The sequence below is a fragment of the Centruroides vittatus genome, unplaced genomic scaffold (assembly GCF_030686945.1).
Source record: "Centruroides vittatus isolate TY-2023 unplaced genomic scaffold, ASM3068694v2 contig_290, whole genome shotgun sequence".
In the NCBI taxonomy this organism is placed as follows: domain Eukaryota; kingdom Metazoa; phylum Arthropoda; class Arachnida; order Scorpiones; family Buthidae; genus Centruroides; species Centruroides vittatus.
In genome coordinates this window covers 1,213,882-1,233,177 of record NW_027121846.1, presented here as the reverse complement: position 1 = coordinate 1,233,177, position 19,296 = coordinate 1,213,882, and the positions used below count along the sequence as shown (strand labels likewise).

Genomic DNA, 19,296 nt, shown 5'->3' with positions numbered 1-19,296 from the left:
CACTTGCACGGCATTACTTGCAAAAATATCAAACAAAATGGCTGGTGATCGAGCATACAAGAGCGGATTTGTTTTCGATAATTGTAGACGAAATGAAATGCTTAAAGAAGCTGGATACCCAGTTCCTAAATTTAGAAAGACGGGAACGACTATCGCAGGCATAGTTTTTAAGGATGGAGTCATTTTGGGAGCAGATACAAGAGCTACCGAAGGACCTATCATTGCCGATAAAAATTGCTGTAAAATCCATTATTTGAATCCAAATATATATTGCGGTGGAGCTGGAACGGCAGCAGATTTAGTAATGACTACAAAATTGATTTCTTCTCAGCTCGAATTACTACGCTTGGAAATGGGTAGAACTGTACCAGTCGTGTGTGCAAATACATTGTTGACACGAATGTTGTTTAGATACCAAGGATACCTCGGCGTGGCTTTGATACTTGGAGGAGTGGATTCGACCGGAGGTAGCATCTACTGCATATATCCACATGGATCTTCTCAGAGCCTGCCTTACGCTACCATGGGATCGGGTTCTCTTGCCGCCATGACCGTGTTCGAGAGCAGATGGAAGCCAAACATGGAATTAGAAGAAGGAAAGAAACTAGTGAAAGATGCCATAGCTGCCGGCATCTTGAATGACTTGGGCTCGGGTGGAATTGTCGACCTGTGCGTCGTAACTAAAGAAGGAGCTACGCACCTCCGTCCCTACGAAGTCATCTCGAAGAAGGGAGAAAGGGGAGGAGTGTATAAATATGAACGAGGAGCCACGGCTATTCTCTCCAAGCAAGAAATTCCATTGGAAGTGGAAGAAACTATTGTTGATCTTAGTTAAATTCAGTTTAATTACAATTATTTAGATTTCTTTGGTAAATTTCTGTTAAAATGGTTATTTTACAGATATTACTTCACAAAAATTAATTTTTAATACTTGTATTTTAAAAGTGTTTAAAGGTTAATAAATTGATCTTTAACTCATCATGCTTATGTAATTTTGTGTAATGCAATATTATAATTATTTACAAAATATTTGCTGGGGATTTGTTAATTTGATTCTCTTACGTATTAAATGATATGTTTTTATGTAAAGATAACTTTACATTGACTTAATGGAAGTATATTGTTTTAAATATACATTCTAGTTACCAATTCATTCAGTACTGCTGGTTTTGAATTAAATGTATTATATTGATATATAAGTAACTATTGATTCACAGTATGATAAGTTGAATATATCTAGAATTACATAAACATTAAGTTTTAAATTATGATTTTACATTTTCATTTTACCATTTAATTAACTTGAAACAGACTGCATTTGTTAATAATAGAAGGCAAATTCTATACATTAATAGTGAAAAAACTTTTCAACCTGCTTATTGAACTCAATATTTATAATGCATTTTAAATCTAATTTAAAATTGTAGCCTGAAGATGATCCATTAAGCAGACTGAAAACGTTTAAATATGAGGTTTTTCACAGCTATGTAGCTAACATATGAGACCAAATAAATCTTATTGTAAATGGTGAACTGTGAACATTTGGAAAATTAAGTAACCAGCAGTGCTCTACTAGGAAGGTGCATAGATAGCTCAGGTAGGTGGCCTCAAAATGAAACTGATGAAAAGTTACACAATATACTGTAACAAAGTTTATATTTCTTGAGTACACAAAAAATATAAACAATTTTTATTTCCTCTATTAAAATTAAGAAGCCCAAAAGTACCTGTACAGAAAAATTGAAAAGCCAGTTACAATACTGTTAACCATTATTATAAAATCGTTAAGTTTGTTTTATTAAACAAAATAACTTTTTAAATTCATTTAAATTAGTGTTTACTGCAATTTTATATATAAAAGTATTCAGTAACAAAGATCCTAGTTAAACTATCCAAAATGTAAATGTCATCTTTGACAATGGATTTATATTTATTGTTTCAAGTCTAAATTTTACTGACTTTTACAATAGATTAACAAATCTGCAATGTATGATTATTTGACATTTATATAATAGTTCAAAAATTATATGGGAAAACAAATTTTGAAAATAAACTCCCATTTATTTTGACATTTGTTAGAATTGACATTAACATCACAAGGAGTCACACTATATTAATAAACTTCATAAATCATATATTAAGGTAAAATGTTCCTTAATTCTCTCATTTTCCATTAAGAGTATTCAGAATCTTAAATTATTTAGACAATTAGATGAAAATATTGTTAAAATTTAACTGATCAATATTCCTTCTATTAAGTATCTATCATAGCCAAAAATATTCAATTTACATAATCAGAATATCAAATAAAACAATTGTATTTTGTTACATTAACAAATAGATTAGGATTATAAAAATTAACTAATATAGTTTAAAAATTATTTATTTTTAGAACATAACTACTGCTACTTGTTTTAAAATAAAAAGTGCTTCTTTATATTTTCAGCAGTTTCCTCATATACCTATCAAGAACATATTTAATTCTTAAGGATGAAAGTGAAAACAACGACCCCAAAACCTTATTCCATAAACATGTGTTGTTCAAAATAAATAAAAATACATGTAATCTAACTTTCATCTCTAGTCCAGTTTGCAGGACTCTACTGTTTTAATGTCTTACAAATAATTTTTTTTTTAAATAATTGGTTAAATATAGGCTTGAATGTAATAGAAAACAAAACTGTAGATTTTTTTGGTACGTCTTAAATTGAATCTGTATATTTTGCATACTATAAATTTTAATTATTATAAATGAAAACTATTTTTACAATTATATTTCTATTAAATTCTTCATAATGAGGTATGTTACCATCTATTTTGAAAAAAAATTGATATCGAATTTCATAATTTTTATAGTAACTTTGTCCATCTTACTTTTTCAAGCAAATGAAAACATTTCAGTGCAATATTTATGATTTTAACAATCTTCAGAAAAACTTGTTAAATAATGAAAAAAAAAAAAAGAGTTAAAATGTAATTTACAACAGAAAAGAAGTTGAATTTATTCATAAAGATGTTTTTAAATGACTTGTTATAAATATGCAGTTATTTAATAATTTCAGAGAATCAATATTTTTTAAAGAAAAAAAAACCATCAATAATACACATGTATAACTTAAATCATTTATAGTTTATTTAAAAAATGGTTACAAGAAATTTTAATTTATATTTAGAAAAAATATCCAATCAAATCAAGCATGCAGGGAGGCAATCTGATCATACTGAGTCTGTACAATAGTTTGTAAACTATTTTCAATTTGTCCTAGATTGTTATGCCATCTCATAAGTATCTCTCTCAATAACTGCCATTGTGGTTTTCCAAAAGTTCTGTGCATTGTTGAATTTACAATGACTTGCTTGTGAACTTGATCCATTTTTGCTTGCACCATTTTTGTTCGGAGTACTGAAAATAAAGAATTATGACATTATACGTTTTAATTTAACTTAACTTAGAGATAATAATAAAACCTACCATCAATTATGAAACTTTCAACTTCTTCTGATTTTAACTGCAATTCTGTCTTAATAATTTCAAATGGAATTTCTCTTCTTGTTTCAGCCATTTGCATAAAAGTTAAAAGCCTCATTTTATGCAGACTTTGTTGATGAGACAGACCTAATAAAATTATAATTACAGTATTATATTATATTATAAAATGAAATAAAATATTAAAATGCAAAACTTACCTAAAGAATGAATGAAATCAGTATTTGCTTCATAAAATTGTAAATATGAAGATAATTTTTCGGAAACAAATATTGTAAGCAGGTCGTGAATTAATTCTCCTTCTAAAAATCGTACGGGTTTTAATGTAAGCAAATGATCCATTAAAAATGTGCTGGGATCACAAAGGCAGGCAACTATACATCTATAAAATATTTTTGTTATTAGAATAAAATTAAAATATTTATTAAGAAAATTTGGTATTAAAATTTTTTACTTATGTGCATCTTCTCTTGCTTGTGAAGCATTATCTTCAGTATATGTACCCAGCAACTCAATCATTACTTTAGAAGCTAATTCACTGAAACAACAGAAAAGTATTAAATTTAAATTGAAAATTTACAATTGTGATAAATTTTAAGTTACCTGTGATTGCTTTCAGCAAGAGCACTATGCAGGAGTCTCAGTAATTTCTGAAGCTTTTCAGTGCTGATATTTTTTGCCCTAGTCCAAGATTTCAACTAGAAAAAATTTTTACTTTTAAAAAATATTTTAAACTATGAGCATGTTAAACAATAACATCAAGTCATGTGTGTTCATATGTAGTGGGTGAAAATAAAGCTAAAAACTTTAGCTATTTTTCTGAAATCTGCCTTTTCTCCAATTCATTAAGCCATATGTTTTAGGAGGACAGAGAAAATGGAAGAAACAGACAATCAGTTTCTATCAACAAATATGTACTTTTTACATAAGTACTTGCTAACAGAGACCTGAAATTTAATGTGTATGTTTAAAACAAGAAACACGTAACTTACACAGCTGAACATTTGAAAAACAGATTTTTTCCCTCTATATTTTTGAAATTCTTAAAAATCAGATGCTGTAATGATAAAACCACAGGAAGAAACTTTTTGTACTATTATACTGTTATATTTTCTTTACAAACAAGGTTTTGTCCAACATAAAAAATCATTTTTTAAACAGTTTTTTCACCTCAATGTTTCTAAATTATTATTAAAAGATTTTAAACACAGAAAAACAGTAATGTGGTAAAAAATTCTATTATTATTTTTTGAAGGAAATTTGTATACAGTTTTTTTTATGTATTATTAATTTTCAATAACCATAACAAAATATAATTAGAATGTTAGCTCCTCATCTATATATATATATAATCAAGTTGATGGGTTTATAATCAAAATTTGATGGGTTGATGATGATAATAATAATAATGATAATAATAAGCACAAAGCCCAAATGGTTAGGAGTTGAAATTTGGTACACAAGGTACATCATGAGAATGTACACTAAGAAGTGATTTTTCAAAACTCCTCCCACAGGGAGAGATTGTTATGCTATCGTTACTTTTTGCCCTAGCAATGCTGGGCTTATCTGCAAATATGCAAATATATATATATATATATATATATATATATATATATATATACATACATACATACATACATACATACATACAGTAGTATAAACTTGATTTAATGTCCTTTGTATTATTACTGATTCCATATTATTGTTTTGTTAATTTAATGTATTTTTTTACCAGCCATTCAAATCTTCGAAACCACAATCTTAATGTTATCAAATCTGGCATTTTTCAATTCTGCATATTTTCAGGATTTAACACACTTAATCGTTAGATGAATTTTCAACTCAAAGTAACAATTTTAAAAGAAAAGAAAAAAAAAAAAACTATATTTATTGTTTGTATAGTCAGTTGAGTTATAAAAGTTCAATAAATTATTATTGAGATCATTTTGTCATCTTGCAATAGTGAGAGAATGCCATATTTTAGAGTTCTGGAGCTTTGGCAACCTACTGGACTTACAGATTGGCACAGCAAACAGAGTAAAGAGATAGCACATCCGTTTTTAAAGTTCACTATAGATTCTGCAGTCTAGATAAAGATGAAGACACACCAAAATCTCAACAGAAAACAAACAAAAATCCTTAATTACTTTCAAAAGACAGTATAACAGTTTATTATCTTTGTTTAAAATGTCTGCAAGAACTGTATCAATCATTGTAATTATATTGTAAAAAATAAAGGCTTTCATAGCTTTTATACTGGTAATGTGTGTATTTTATTTCACCTTAACTATCAACTTTCAAAAATATATTCAACCTTTATATTCAAATCAAATATTTGCAATTTAATATAGAAATATAACAATATTCTCATCTTTAAAATAATAATTTAAATTTCTACCTTATCTATATCTGTAAAAACTTGATGTATAGTGTCTGTCTGTTTGGCAATTTTGATAATATTATAATAGACATCATAGCGCAGTGATGACTGCTCCGGTAAACCTTCATACAGATTTTGTAACCTGAAAAAAATATATTTATTTATATTTAAAAAATTTCAATGAAAATAGAAATATATAATTATATTAGAAAAAAAAGCCTTATATTATTTTTATAATACTCCTGTATTAGAGTGGTCAGTTATACATACTTTGAGCTCTAATTATCCATGATGATAAAATTATACATATAAGTATTAAAACATAAAAGAAAGTTAATGTCATGAGAGTATTGTTTCTTGGATTTTATCAGTCAGATTAACTGACTAATAAACAATCAATTTATTTATTGAATAGATGCTGATTCTATCATTCTTTATCTAAGAATTTTATTTTTAAATCTTTGAACAGTCAGATATCTTGCCTAAATCACATCATTCATGTTTGAGATCTCTTGGCTCACAAGTCAAACTTTGGCTACTAGTGCATTAATCACTATTATACAGTGCACAAAAAAGGTACAGTGCATTAATTATACAGTGCACAAAAAAGGATGCCTTGGCCATTTGGAATTAAATTCAGTTAATCACCACCCAATTGAATTTGGCACCTTTCACAAAACTTTTTGAACATTAAAATATTATTAATTTAATACTAGCACATTGTGTCATTTAATAACTTTTTTGTATTTATAATATTCTTATGTTTTTATTAAATAATCCATCGACTTTTACATTGTTATTGATTAATGCCTGTGTAGTTTTTTAGTAATTTTTTTTTTATTTGCTTAAAAAAAAAGTCAGATCTGTCCTTCTCACAAACCCTGCAGAATTTGGTCTCTGGGGTGTTTCATAATAGAACTAAACTTTACATACTTTCTCTGGTGTGACATATTATGCTGGGCAGTCTACTACACATAAGACATTGTTTTAATTTTGCTCTGTAGTGGAGTGGTGTGGTGTGCTCTGTAGTGGTGTTTATTAATTTCATTTTTATTGATATTGACAAAGAAAGAAAAAGACAAGTTACAAATTGTCACTCATGATATAGGTATCCAATTCATATACAGTATTTCTTTATATAAAATAAACCCTTTGAGTACAGTTTTCTGATTAACTTAGATATGATTTAAATGTAATTTGCAAAAATCACTAAAAAAAGTAATCAAAAATTTTTTATGCTGACTGATTCCCAGATATTTGTCACTACAAATTTTAAAAAATTTCTAACTGAAGTAATTTTAAAAAGAATGAAAAATGTAATTGAATGTAACTAATTTTCATAATCACATAAATAGTTATAAAAATTCCACATACAGGTATACCTCACCTTATGTTGGTAATTGGTTCAGGAGAGGCAACTGAAGTCGATAAATGAATTAAGTCAAATTTACTTGTCTCCGAATTTACTTGTCACTAGGCTAAACCACTACCAACCATTCCCAGTTCTGTATTTTATTTATAAATGCATTTTTAATAATATACGGTTAATAAGAATCTATTTTAAGCTTACAAACAAATTACTTTTTTCTGTACTATATTAAAAACTAAAATTTATCTAAATTTACAAATACATGTACTACAGTACATACATATTTGTAAATGTACATGTTTACAATTTGGCAATGTTTACAGTACATCACAGACTCTATTTGTTAATGTGGTTTGCTCTAAGACATTATAAAATAAAATTATTTTGTAAGGTTAAATAACAAATAGTTATTAAAATTATTTTGCAATAGTAAAAAATAAACTAATTTACGGTAAATTTACCAATAAAAACTGCTAAATAGGATAACAACACAGAGTCACAGATGTTTTCATATGCAACTTTACACTACTTGATTACTGGAATCTTGTAACTAACCCTTTCAAAACCTTTGTATTTCCAGCAAGTTACATTGTCTACTTGAGTGAACAAACATTTTCGAATCTCCACCGAGATCTGTTTCAGGTTCGATGGTGTTCAACCTTGTAATGCCAGGAATTTGAATTTTTAAAAGAACTGATTAAATTCAAGTGTTCGAATTTTACTACACAATATTTCAAATATTTGTGTCATACTGTAATACAGCCACAGTCCTCATACTACTGTTATGAGTAGAAATTATGTAAATAAAATGCCATTAATGTTGGGGATCTTTCTCATATGCATACTGCCATGCATATGATATTGTGTCATCATCCTTGTAGTTTATGCAGTTTCCTGTTCTATTAGCACCATCAAACCTGAAGCAGATCTCGGTAGATATTCAAAAACTCACCTTATCTGTTTGTGTTTTAAAAATGCTTAACCGTACAAGGGTAAATTATGTTAAAATAACAAAATAAATTTTACAAATATGGATAATAATATCTATTTGTTACAAAACACTAACTTACACTCTTTGACAGACCATAGCCATTTTTGTTGTAGGTGCCTTTGTTAGTTTTTCACAAAAGTAAGGAACTAATGCAGTCAAAAGGTCTCCACTATCATAAGGAATGACAAAGAGCAATGAAACAATGCCATTTAACACTCTTTCAGTATCACCTTAAAATAGACAAAAATTAATTATTATTTAATTTTCATTTGTTATTTATCACAATATTTATCTGTGAATTGATTTCTTTAAAAAAAAAATTATCAATACAATAAGGTCCTATTTTACACGAAATTAATATATATAGATTCATGCTTTCACGAATGGCAAATGATTAGGTCAATTTCAAATGCTATGGATAATTTTGATCACTAACACACACTATTATTATTATAAAATTCAGTACAGTAGAGCGTCGATAAGTGGAACCAATTGGGGACTGGGGTCCTTCCAGTTAATGATTTGTTCCAGTTTCCAACTTTGTATGAAAAAATACATTAACCTGTCCGATGTTCAAATTTTTCTCCGTTGCGTATCGCTTCCTGTTGAATTTTTCTCTGTTGCGTGTCGCTTCGTGTTGAATTTTCGTCGATTTTAAGCCAAACGAAAATTTTTATAATAATCATCGAGGCTATCGTATTGTTAAAAATTATTTCTGCATTTTGTACAAACAAAATAAATATATTAAAGAATATAAAAAACATGAAAATTATACTTTAGAAATAAATTTAGTATCAAAAACATTCGATTCAGCACGACACAGTCCGACTGAAAATCGTTCCACTTTCTGGCCATTCCACTTACCGACGTTCCACTTATCGACGCTCTACTGTATATGTAGTAAAAACATACATAAAACATTTTAAACCTATTTTAACATTTTTTTTTGTTAGTTGTAAATGGTTGCATAAGTGTCAAGGCAATCATCTGGGATTATTTGAGATGCAGCACAAATTCATACAGAATTTCACCTTATACAGTACCTGCTGACACACATGACCATACTGCATTTAAAATCATGTTTGCATCAAGCACTTACTTATTATAGAACTAAACTAATTGATTAATCTAAATCAGTTGGTCTCAAAAATTTTAAGCTAGCAACACACACTGACAATTTTTAATGAGCCATTGTCAAATCAAAGATATCCTTACATGTGCAACTGAAAGATGCATCAAAAACAATCTTTTACATAAAAATTATACTAAAAGTACACAAAAAATTAGCATTTTTAATTGCCTGCAACCAAAAAATTTTACAGCATTTAGATTGAGAACAAGATTGAGAACTACTGATTTAGACTACCATAAGCAATCTTCCAGATACAAATTTAGGGTGTACTATAGATTACCACCTATGGAATTTCGGGACTTTGAGTATATATTTGAACTCAAAAGACCGAGACGAGTTCAACAGTACCCTACTTTTGGGCCAGAGGCAAAAAATAAGAAAGTTATCATACTTTTTTCAGCGATCGTGCGATGATCGAGAGTCGTGTCGCTGTCTCCGCTAAGCCTATCGCGTGTTTAACAGGCAGTCTGGCAAGTCAGCCATATATACCTTCAACAAAGGCAGATGTTGATCCACAAGCACACTGATCGTTTACAGTTTGAGTTAAGTCCTTTTTGTACACTCTCGTGCTTGTCGACCTCGAGGGCTATGGCTCCTCAGTCTCATTATCGCTTGCAATCAGCTAGTACTACGAGCCGCCCATGCTATCGCGATCGAGAGTCGCAATGCTTGAATAAGAGGGAAAAAAGGAACTGGCATTCGACTGTTCATGCTGTTGATGGACTCCCCCCGGGAGGGGAGCCGCCGGCAGGGCATTGATTGTTTAACATCACTAGTTATTGATTCGTGGTAGTTCTTGAACAAAAGAGAAAAAAGGAAGTGGCATTCGACTGTTCGTGCAATTTCTTGCCGTTCAGAGTGCTTTTTTTAAATTTGTTTGCAGACTTTACCGCGAGATGGCAGCACTAGCAACTACGATGCCGTCTACAAGAAAACATTAAAAAAGTATGACAACTTAAAAACTATGATAATTTTCTTATTTTTTGTCTCCGGTCCAAAAGTAGAGTATCGTTGAACTTGTCTCGGTCCCCTCAGTTCAGGTATATACTCAAAGTCCCGAAATTCCATAGGTGGTAATCTATAGTATCCCCCAAATTTATTACAGATAAAATATACAAAAAAATTGTTATTAAAATATTTGAAATTTACCTGCTTCATGTATAGGTTGCAAACACTTATCACATTCTCCAATAATATCTGGTAAATCTACAGATAAACCTTCTGGAGAGCACTGCTCAGGAAAATCATTATTAAGTTCATGGAAAAAAGATCTTAATTCTTGACACTGCAAAATATTTTTTTAAAATATTAAAACTCTTTAAAATATCAGATAATTATTTTTTTTCAATTAAAAATTGTAAAATTATGAAAATTTTATGCATTAATCATGTGCATCATAATAAAAATATTCTATATTATACAACAGTAAAATACAATGTGAAAGTGTTTAATATATACATTTTTATGTGTTTAATACAGTGAATTTTATTCATCAAATATGAAAATATGTTCAAATAAAAAATGAGCAAAAAATACTTATACAATTTAATTAAAAAAAAAATATTTAATTGAATTTATTGAAATCAACAATAATAAAAAACTTTTTCTTTAACTCTTTCCACCCTGTGGGCACTAAGAGGGCCTCTTTTAGCAAGCCCATAATGGGTTCGGCCATGTCCACAGTGGGACGGCCAGGTGTTGAGGGATGGGGCCGACACATCTGGATGGACCAACCCCTGAAAAATTCCTGGGGTTTTATTTTGACCCATCTGGATTCGATCCCGGGTCTCCCAGAGTGGTAGGCTGCCACCTTGATTGCTTGGCCATCTGGCCTAAACAAAACAATTAGATCAAAACACTCAAAAATATTGTAGATCAAATATTACAGAATGATAGTTATTTATCATCAATTGAAAATATTAGAATTATTAAATACCACATATGATTAAAATTTATGTAATGTGAAGACCTACAGTGGGTTCACAACTTACGAGGTTGCCATTCTAAATAAGTCACATGTATTTTAAATTATGTAAATTTCACATAATTTAAAGAAAATTTTGCCATATAAACTAACAGTAAATATCATAGTTGCATTCTGCACATACAGATCTAACACTTCTAATATACTCTTCATATTTTTCACTGAATACTTGCCTTCTGGTATTGTAAAACACACTTTTACCAGGGCCACTCAGATAAATGTCAATATATATTTATTTGGATCTTTATTTAAGGATCCAAATAAATATACAGAAAAAAATTTACAGGAACTTTACAGAAAAAACACTGAACACTATTTAATGTTTTTAAACCAAACAAAAAAAAAAGGATACAAAATATACAACAAAAAAAGCCTAAGTTCTTCCAGTAATAACATTTCAACAAAATATGAATGTTTTCAATCCCCTCCTGAGGTCTGATGCAGACCACAGGAGCATACATAAAAATACATAAGTTTGAAGCTCCTGAGGTCATAGATTTGAAATATTCTATCTCTAATTTTTTCTTATTTTTTAATTCTTTTTACCCTATGAGCACTAAGGGAATCTTTGCCCATTGTGGGTTCAACCAGGCCCATAATGGGAGAAGCCAGACGGTGGACAAGGGTTGACATGGTCTTAGACCACCATAAGGAAATTTCTGTGGAAGTTGCCCAACTAAATTTAATCCCAGATCATCCAGAGTGACCCTTAACCCACCTTAGCCATCCAGCCTCTTTCTCTCCCTCTTTTTAGATTATGACAGTATAATTAGTTTATAATACAAGACAATAGATTTTATTTTAATTATATTCAGAATATAACACAATAGTATTAAAAATTAAACTTAGTAAGTTTTGATATTGAATGATTTTGTTCATTTCTTTTGGTAATTCCACATTAAATAATACATCCTGTAATAATTTTACCCTTTTCATAAAATCTGTTCATAAACATCATTATAGTTATGATAATAAAACACAACTACTTCTAAGTTTAATATAAATGTAGCCAGTATCCACTTTGCAAAGATGTAGCATTCTATATAGATCATAAAAAATGCAAATAGATATGAATGACAGGAAACACTTTACTAATACATAGTTTCAATACATAACATTTAACATGAATAAATTCTTTGGAATAGGTCCATGTCAACTTGTCAGTGGTCATGTATCCTCTGGATGATTCACAAATCCAAATTCTTCAACTGTTATCATCAATGGAGAAGAATCCTCTCCAAAGCCAGTACATTAACAGAATAGTTGAATAATTTAACTATTTTTCTATGTACATTATAACAAATTTCCAGATTATTGGTATTACCCAATGTATTTTATATAAACTACAGTGAACAGTCAAAGAACATAACTGTACTACGTACAAAATTTTGAATAATATATACTGATTTTTCTATCATGTTATCTATCATATTATGTATTTTAAACATGCATAATGTGAAAACTCTTTGTATATGAAAAGATGTTTACAAAATAGAATTAGTACCTTGTATAAACAAAAACACAAGATTTATAAGAGAATAAGTAATTAGAAAATATTTTAGTTAGAATGAGAGTTAAAAATAAATTAGAACACTGTCAAAATATAAAATCAAATGAGTTACTTTTATCATCCATTTTCATCTATTCAATATTAACTAACTTCAATTAAATTGTATTTTATAAGCAAGATTATCTCACTTCCTACAGAGCACCATTGTCACTCTGTTAGGATTCTAGGTCATACCTAATTGAACAAAAACCAAAGGGAAGCTTAGATCCAGGAACACACTCTATAAAATATCATGCTTCAAAGCTTAAAACAAGCTCCAGCATTAAAAGATTTGCAAAAATTGATAAAAATTTTAAAAAGTTGAAACAGTATCCTAAAACAATATTTAAATTAATATTTTTTTCTAAAGAGGAGACTAAAAGTACATATATGATGGAAAGTGTATTGCCAACATAATTTTATTTGTTGACATATATTCAGTAGCTTGTACACTGAGCTGATACTCCATGATATACAACAGTAAAATTTTATTAAATTCACATATGTGACATAATCAAAAGAAACTGTGTACAATATACAGTTTAAAAATTAAAGCCCTATTGATGTATGTAATGTCAATGTTGGTAATTAGTAATGATCCAGACTGGCAATATCAAACAGAACGACACAATTATGGAATAGTAGTATTTCCAAATGACAACAGTTAGAAACATAGTTTCATGAAGAAGTCTCAACTGTTATTTGGTTTTTTGTGCCAAATAACAGTTCAGACTGGTTTATCAATTTCATATGCTAAACCTTGAAAGACCCCATCAGGAAAAATTTGCTGGATTTCTTAGTCAGAGTATTAATCACATAAAGCAGTGGAATGTGGACTTGCTACAGATGTCTTGATAGATGGCTCATTATCATCTTCCCATACCACCTACGTTGACTTCAATTTTCTCACATTTGAAGGTATTCTACTGCACTCTTAGAACTGGTGTGATATAAAAAACAAAGTGGTGGTGTTTGTGGTGATCTGCATTCTTTGTTTTTTATATCACACCGGTTATAGGTTCTAAGATTGCAGTATTTTACACATCCCAATATTTTGCAGTGTAATGTAGTATATTTGAAGGTATACATTTGCATTTGCTACCAATGAAGAAACGAGAGCTATCACAAGATAACTGCAGCAACAAAACTGGAAATTTTTTAAGTACGAGTTGAATAAGTTTATTATACTGTACATTATAAGAAACGCCTAAACAGACAATGATTCTGTTGAGAAATAATATGGTATTTGTAGATAAATTCTGTATGTTATCATTTCTGGAATAAAAGTATTGGCTTTGTATAAAGTTATTTTTTGGACACAGATTACAGAATTCTTCCCAATGAAAATTTGATAAAAACTTAATTTCCTCCTAAATTCATGATTCTTTTTGGTTTTTACTTCATACTAAGATAGCCTATGGAGAACTAACAGTGCCTGAAAGAAATAAAAGGTTAATGTAACCCCTGGTGCCAAGATGGTGGTTCGTCTCTGATTCCAGCAAGGAACACAGTGAGACGCACGTTCTAATCTAACCTAACCTATTCTAATAATTTGGTTGCTAATAATTATGGTAATTTATTAGAATAGGTTAGAACGTGCGTTCCACTGTTTCCTTGCTGGAATTGGAGACGAGCCGCCATCTTGGCACCAAGGGCTACATTAACCAAATAAAATTTTACCTGTTTGAAACAAAAACTGTGTCCTAAATCTAATTTGGAACATTCTAGAAAGAGAAAGACTGAACATATGATCAAACTGCAGAGAAATAACAGCACAAATTTATATTTATTACGTTAAATATAACTTTGCCTCTTAATGTTTGTAGGATGTAGTTTAAAATCTTTATATATTATAAAATTTTATATATTTTCATTTAAAAAGAAAAGTTGTTACACCACTTTCATTCGGAATATGTTTACTTTCTCCATGACAGCTTTAATCTATATTTCTCAAATAATGAATAATAAATACTCTATTAAGGAGTTGTATTTGAAGCAAATAAGAAAAGTTCGGTAAAAGTTCATTGTTTACTTTCCGTTATATTTTTATTTTTTCTTTAACTTTTAAGTCCAATGCTATCATATTGTTTCATAAACTACATTATGTACAGTAACAAATTAGGCTTTATAGTAACAGCAAAATCGTCATATTAGTAGTATTTATAAATAATAACAATGTAAGCAATTATTAAATCAAATGTTATAAACGCACCTGCTCTTCGCCAGTTAAGTCAATAAACGTCGGAACACTCATATTTATCAAAAATCAAGTTAAATAATCAGACATTAACAAGCTTGCAAAAAACTAACATCCACGTGGATACTTGCAATGACAAATGCGCATAAAAGCTATTTAAAGATATAGCCAAATAATAGCCAAAACTTTTTTAAAATAAAATATAATTTCATGCAATTTTTATTACAAATTTTAATTACAATATTTGAAACTTCTTACATAGAATAAAGAACTTTTTTAAAAAATTACTTATAAATTATTCCATATTGTATTTTAATTTGCAGCGTGTTTGGCCTTATCCTGAGTGCTAAGTATGAACCTAGTATTGAAACAGTATTCTAAAATTCGGTAAAAGTAAAAATTTTCAAGGCACTAGAATACTAGTGCCTTGAAAATTTGGATGCAAACCAGATCTAGACGCCTATAATTTAGGGGCTGTCCATAAATGACGTTCACACTGAAAGAGAGAGGGTTATCCCAGTCGGTGCGCAAACTTATCACTTTACAAGTCGTTGAAGATGTTAACACAGCTTTTGTTGAACAGTAAATGAATAATGTTCCAGTTACAGTGTGGAAGGTACTAAAAAACTGGTGCATAGTTATCTGTATAAGATACCAGTACAATCAACAGTTGCTGCAGACAGGAAAAACCATTGTATTGACCTGCCTTGCCAGAATAAAAGTAAATGTGTTGTGGCCTTTCGGCCACGAAAAACACTCATGTTTTTCAGGAGATTCCATTGCACTCTTCTAAAATTGATCTGGTGTGTTTTACAGCCACATTTATCTTTGGGCAATTCTTCTATGCTTCAAGGAAACTAGTCCAAATGGACCTGTGACATGCTTTAGGATAGACCAGATATAACAAGAGATGTTCGAGACTGTTATCGTATCCCAACAGTGCGATGCTTTAAATCAACCATTTTCACGAAAGATGGAGTGCCTACACATATCGTCGCTCCATACTGAAGTTTCTGGGCAACATTATCAATGATAACAGAGTGATTAGTCGTGCGTTTCCTACTGCCTGGCCACTTCGTTCTCCGAATATTAATTAATGTAATTTTTGTGAAGACTTAAGTGTGGCTTTTTAAAAAATCTTTCCGTTCTGTGAGCATTAAGAGGACCTCTCTTAGCACGCCCATTCAGGGCCGTGCGGTAGATTTTCTCAGCATGATGCAAGTCTTTAAAATTCTGCCCTTAAATGTTTTATATGCCGCTCCCTTACGGTGCCGCCTGATGCGGCCGCCTCTCTGCATCATAGCACGGCACGGCCCTGAGCCTATTATAGGTTCGGCTAGGCCTACAGGACGGAGAGAGTTTCAACGAAAAATTGTTTCCCTTGACATTCGTTAGTATCGGATTAATTCCGCTAAAAAATATCTTCGATCGAGAGACGAGGTAAACGATAAATTTTCTGTGAACTGTGTGATTTTTCGACCTAGAAAGTTAAATATTTATCGGCCAACTTGAAATATACGACAACCCACTATATGTCGTATGTAACGACGCCTATTTACGACTAGTTTTGTGAATACCAAATTTTGTCGTATCGCAACTTACGACAATTGTTCGTCCTCTTTTGTGAATCTGATTCTAATGTAAATTCGCGGTTATATCTTACTTCGTTTATCAATGATTCCGAAAAGTATATTTTGCCATCTCATTACGTAGGTTTTCATAAATCCAAAGTCTGATTGGCTGTAGCTCACCGAGTGACAGTGGCGTAGCGTAGTAGGGGCGGCAGGGGCGGCCCGCCCCTGGCGGCACTTTTAGGGGGCGGCAAAATTTCACAATAAATAATAATATCATGTAAAAATACCTAAATAAGGGGGCGGCGAAATTTTCCTACGCCCCGGGCGGCTGACACCCACGCTACGCCACTGCCGAGTGATACGACTCGTCTACAAAAATTTAACTTATTAAATCTACCCGAATAGTACTACTAATCGGACGATCTACTGCTGTTGTCATGATAACATGACTTGGAATCGGTCCAGTCGGTTCGTAAATGTTAGTATGAAATTGCCCTAATTCGGTAAGTTTTCTTTAATACAGTGGTATCGATTATTATTACAATGTTATTAGTTTTTACAGTCATAATGGAAAACTTGGAAAGTAATTTTTTTGAAAACATTTGGATATATATAATTTGCATAAAAACATTTGGATATATTTATATATCCAAATGTTTTTATGCAGATTACTGTTATACAATACATATTACTTTCATACAATACACAGACACATACACAAAGTGTTTCATAAATGTTTGGCCAAAATTTTAAACTTTTTACATCATATTTCGTTTGAATAAAATCAAGTTGAAATGTCTTCAGATAAAAAGGATATCGGGCATATTACGCTTAATAAGTTTTGGAAAGAGTATAACGTCGTACAAACAGAAAAATCGTAATTTGTATGGGGAAATGCTCCTACACTTCGAATATGTGAAATCTGGTTTTGAAAGTACAGTTCAAGAAACTTTTAACTAGACGGCCGGATGGCCGAGCGGTAAAGGTGGCAGCCTACCGCTCTGGGGGACCCGGGATCGAATCCGAACGGGTCGAATAATCCCCAAGAATTTTTCGGGGGGTGGTCCGTTCGGATATGTCGGGCCCCGTCCCTCACCACCCGGTCGCCCCATTGTGGGCCTGGCCGAACCCATAATGGGCCTACTAAAAGAGGCCCTCTTAGTGCCCACAGGGCGGAAAGAGTTAAAAAAAAAAAAAATTTTTAACTAAAGGATACAAAACCCAAAAGTTTGTTTTTAACTTTTTCCGTCCTGTGGGCACTAAGAGGGCTTTTTTTTAGCAAGCCCATTATGGGTTTGGCCAGGCACACAATGGGGCGGCCGGATGGTGAAGGATGGAGAGCCCGACGAACCACTTCCGACAAATCTCTATTCGATTCCGGGTCCCCCAGACCGGCCGACTGGCTCGCAAAAGCTGTCGACGAACAAAAATTACTGGAAGAAATTGTTAAAAATCATCGAAAGGCACACATGTTTAACCAAGCGCACAAAAAATAAAACGAAAAAACAAGGACTGAAAACACAAGCGATAGGCGAGAGCGAGAAACAACTTGGACGCATGACAGTTTGCATTTATGCTTCGATCTAGTATACGACGTATCTCTGTATACTAAATAGCAAAAGAGGGATACGCGCCAGAAAGTCAGCAGGAGAGAAATTCAAGGCACGTTTAATACAAACCAGGGAGAAGTGTTAAAAGTCGGGAAGATGAGCAATAGCTTTGAAATTTTGATGCTTATGTTCTAGCTGGCACCCCTGTTGATGAGTTAGAACATAAAACCATAGATCAATAAAATGATGGCGCCTCTCCAGTGCACGGAACAAGAATAGTGTAGTGCTGTCCGATTTTTGACAAAAACCAATCGCCATCCATTGGTACATGCAAGTATGATTTGGAAACGACGACACGAGTTGCATACAAGTGTACGAGTAAAGTTCTAGGTTTCAAAAACAGCTACAATTCTGTGGAACATTTTCCACGGCATTCACTGCGCTCCGGCTGTAAAGAATCTTCTACAAAACTGTGGCTGTCTTTTGGAACCTTAGAACTCTACTCGTACACTTGTATGCAACTCGTGTCGTCGTTTCCATACCGTACTTGCATGTACAGTACTAACGGATGTCGATTGGTTTTTGTCAAAAATCGAGAAACACGATACTGTTCTTGTTACATGCACTGCTAAAGAGGCGCCACCATTTTATGTCTTTGTTTTTATGTAATCACATTGCAAGTGTTGTCAACAGTATTGCCAGTGGCAGTTACTGTAGCCTCTGATTGGAAGCACTGTGCCAAAATTACTACGCTATTACTCATTCCCCCGACTTTTAATGAGACTTTTCCGGTTTTCTATGGAATGTACAGCACAGTACTGTACCTTGTAGATTGACTGACTTGTGAGTTGATGTCGCTCGAGTCGAATCGTAGTTAGCGCTATGTTTGCCAGCCGCCGCAATTTAGTTTTTACTTAACGTAAAGTATTTCAGTTTTACAGTTTACTTCAACTATTAAAATTTGAATGCCATGTTTTATTTAATATTTAAAAATTTATTTATTTAGCTCTAAAAGTTTTCCAACAAATTATTTATAATCACAATTCAGAACTTTTAATTATAAAAATGTAATAGGCGATA

At 31.4% G+C, this 19,296-nt stretch overlaps 2 protein-coding genes across 2 annotated transcripts; one reads left to right on the top strand and one right to left on the bottom strand.

Moving 5' to 3' along the window:
* Positions 1-981, top strand: Prosbeta2 (Proteasome beta2 subunit). The gene has a single exon (XM_067266941.1). The coding sequence runs from the start codon at positions 38-40 to the stop codon at positions 833-835; it is 798 nt and encodes a 265-aa protein (XP_067123042.1). The 5' UTR covers positions 1-37; the 3' UTR covers positions 836-981.
* A 2,128-nt stretch (positions 982-3,109) lies between these two features.
* Positions 3,110-15,237, bottom strand: eIF3m (eukaryotic translation initiation factor 3 subunit m). The gene is made up of 9 exons (XM_067266953.1): positions 15,108-15,237; positions 10,512-10,647; positions 8,310-8,460; positions 5,889-6,012; positions 4,091-4,185; positions 3,942-4,025; positions 3,688-3,869; positions 3,473-3,616; positions 3,110-3,403 (listed from the first exon to the last, which is right to left on the bottom strand). Exons 1-9 carry the CDS (start codon positions 15,147-15,149, stop codon positions 3,192-3,194), a joined length of 1,170 nt encoding a protein of 389 aa, XP_067123054.1. The 5' UTR covers positions 15,150-15,237; the 3' UTR covers positions 3,110-3,191.
* Between the last annotated feature and the right edge of the window lie 4,059 nt (positions 15,238-19,296).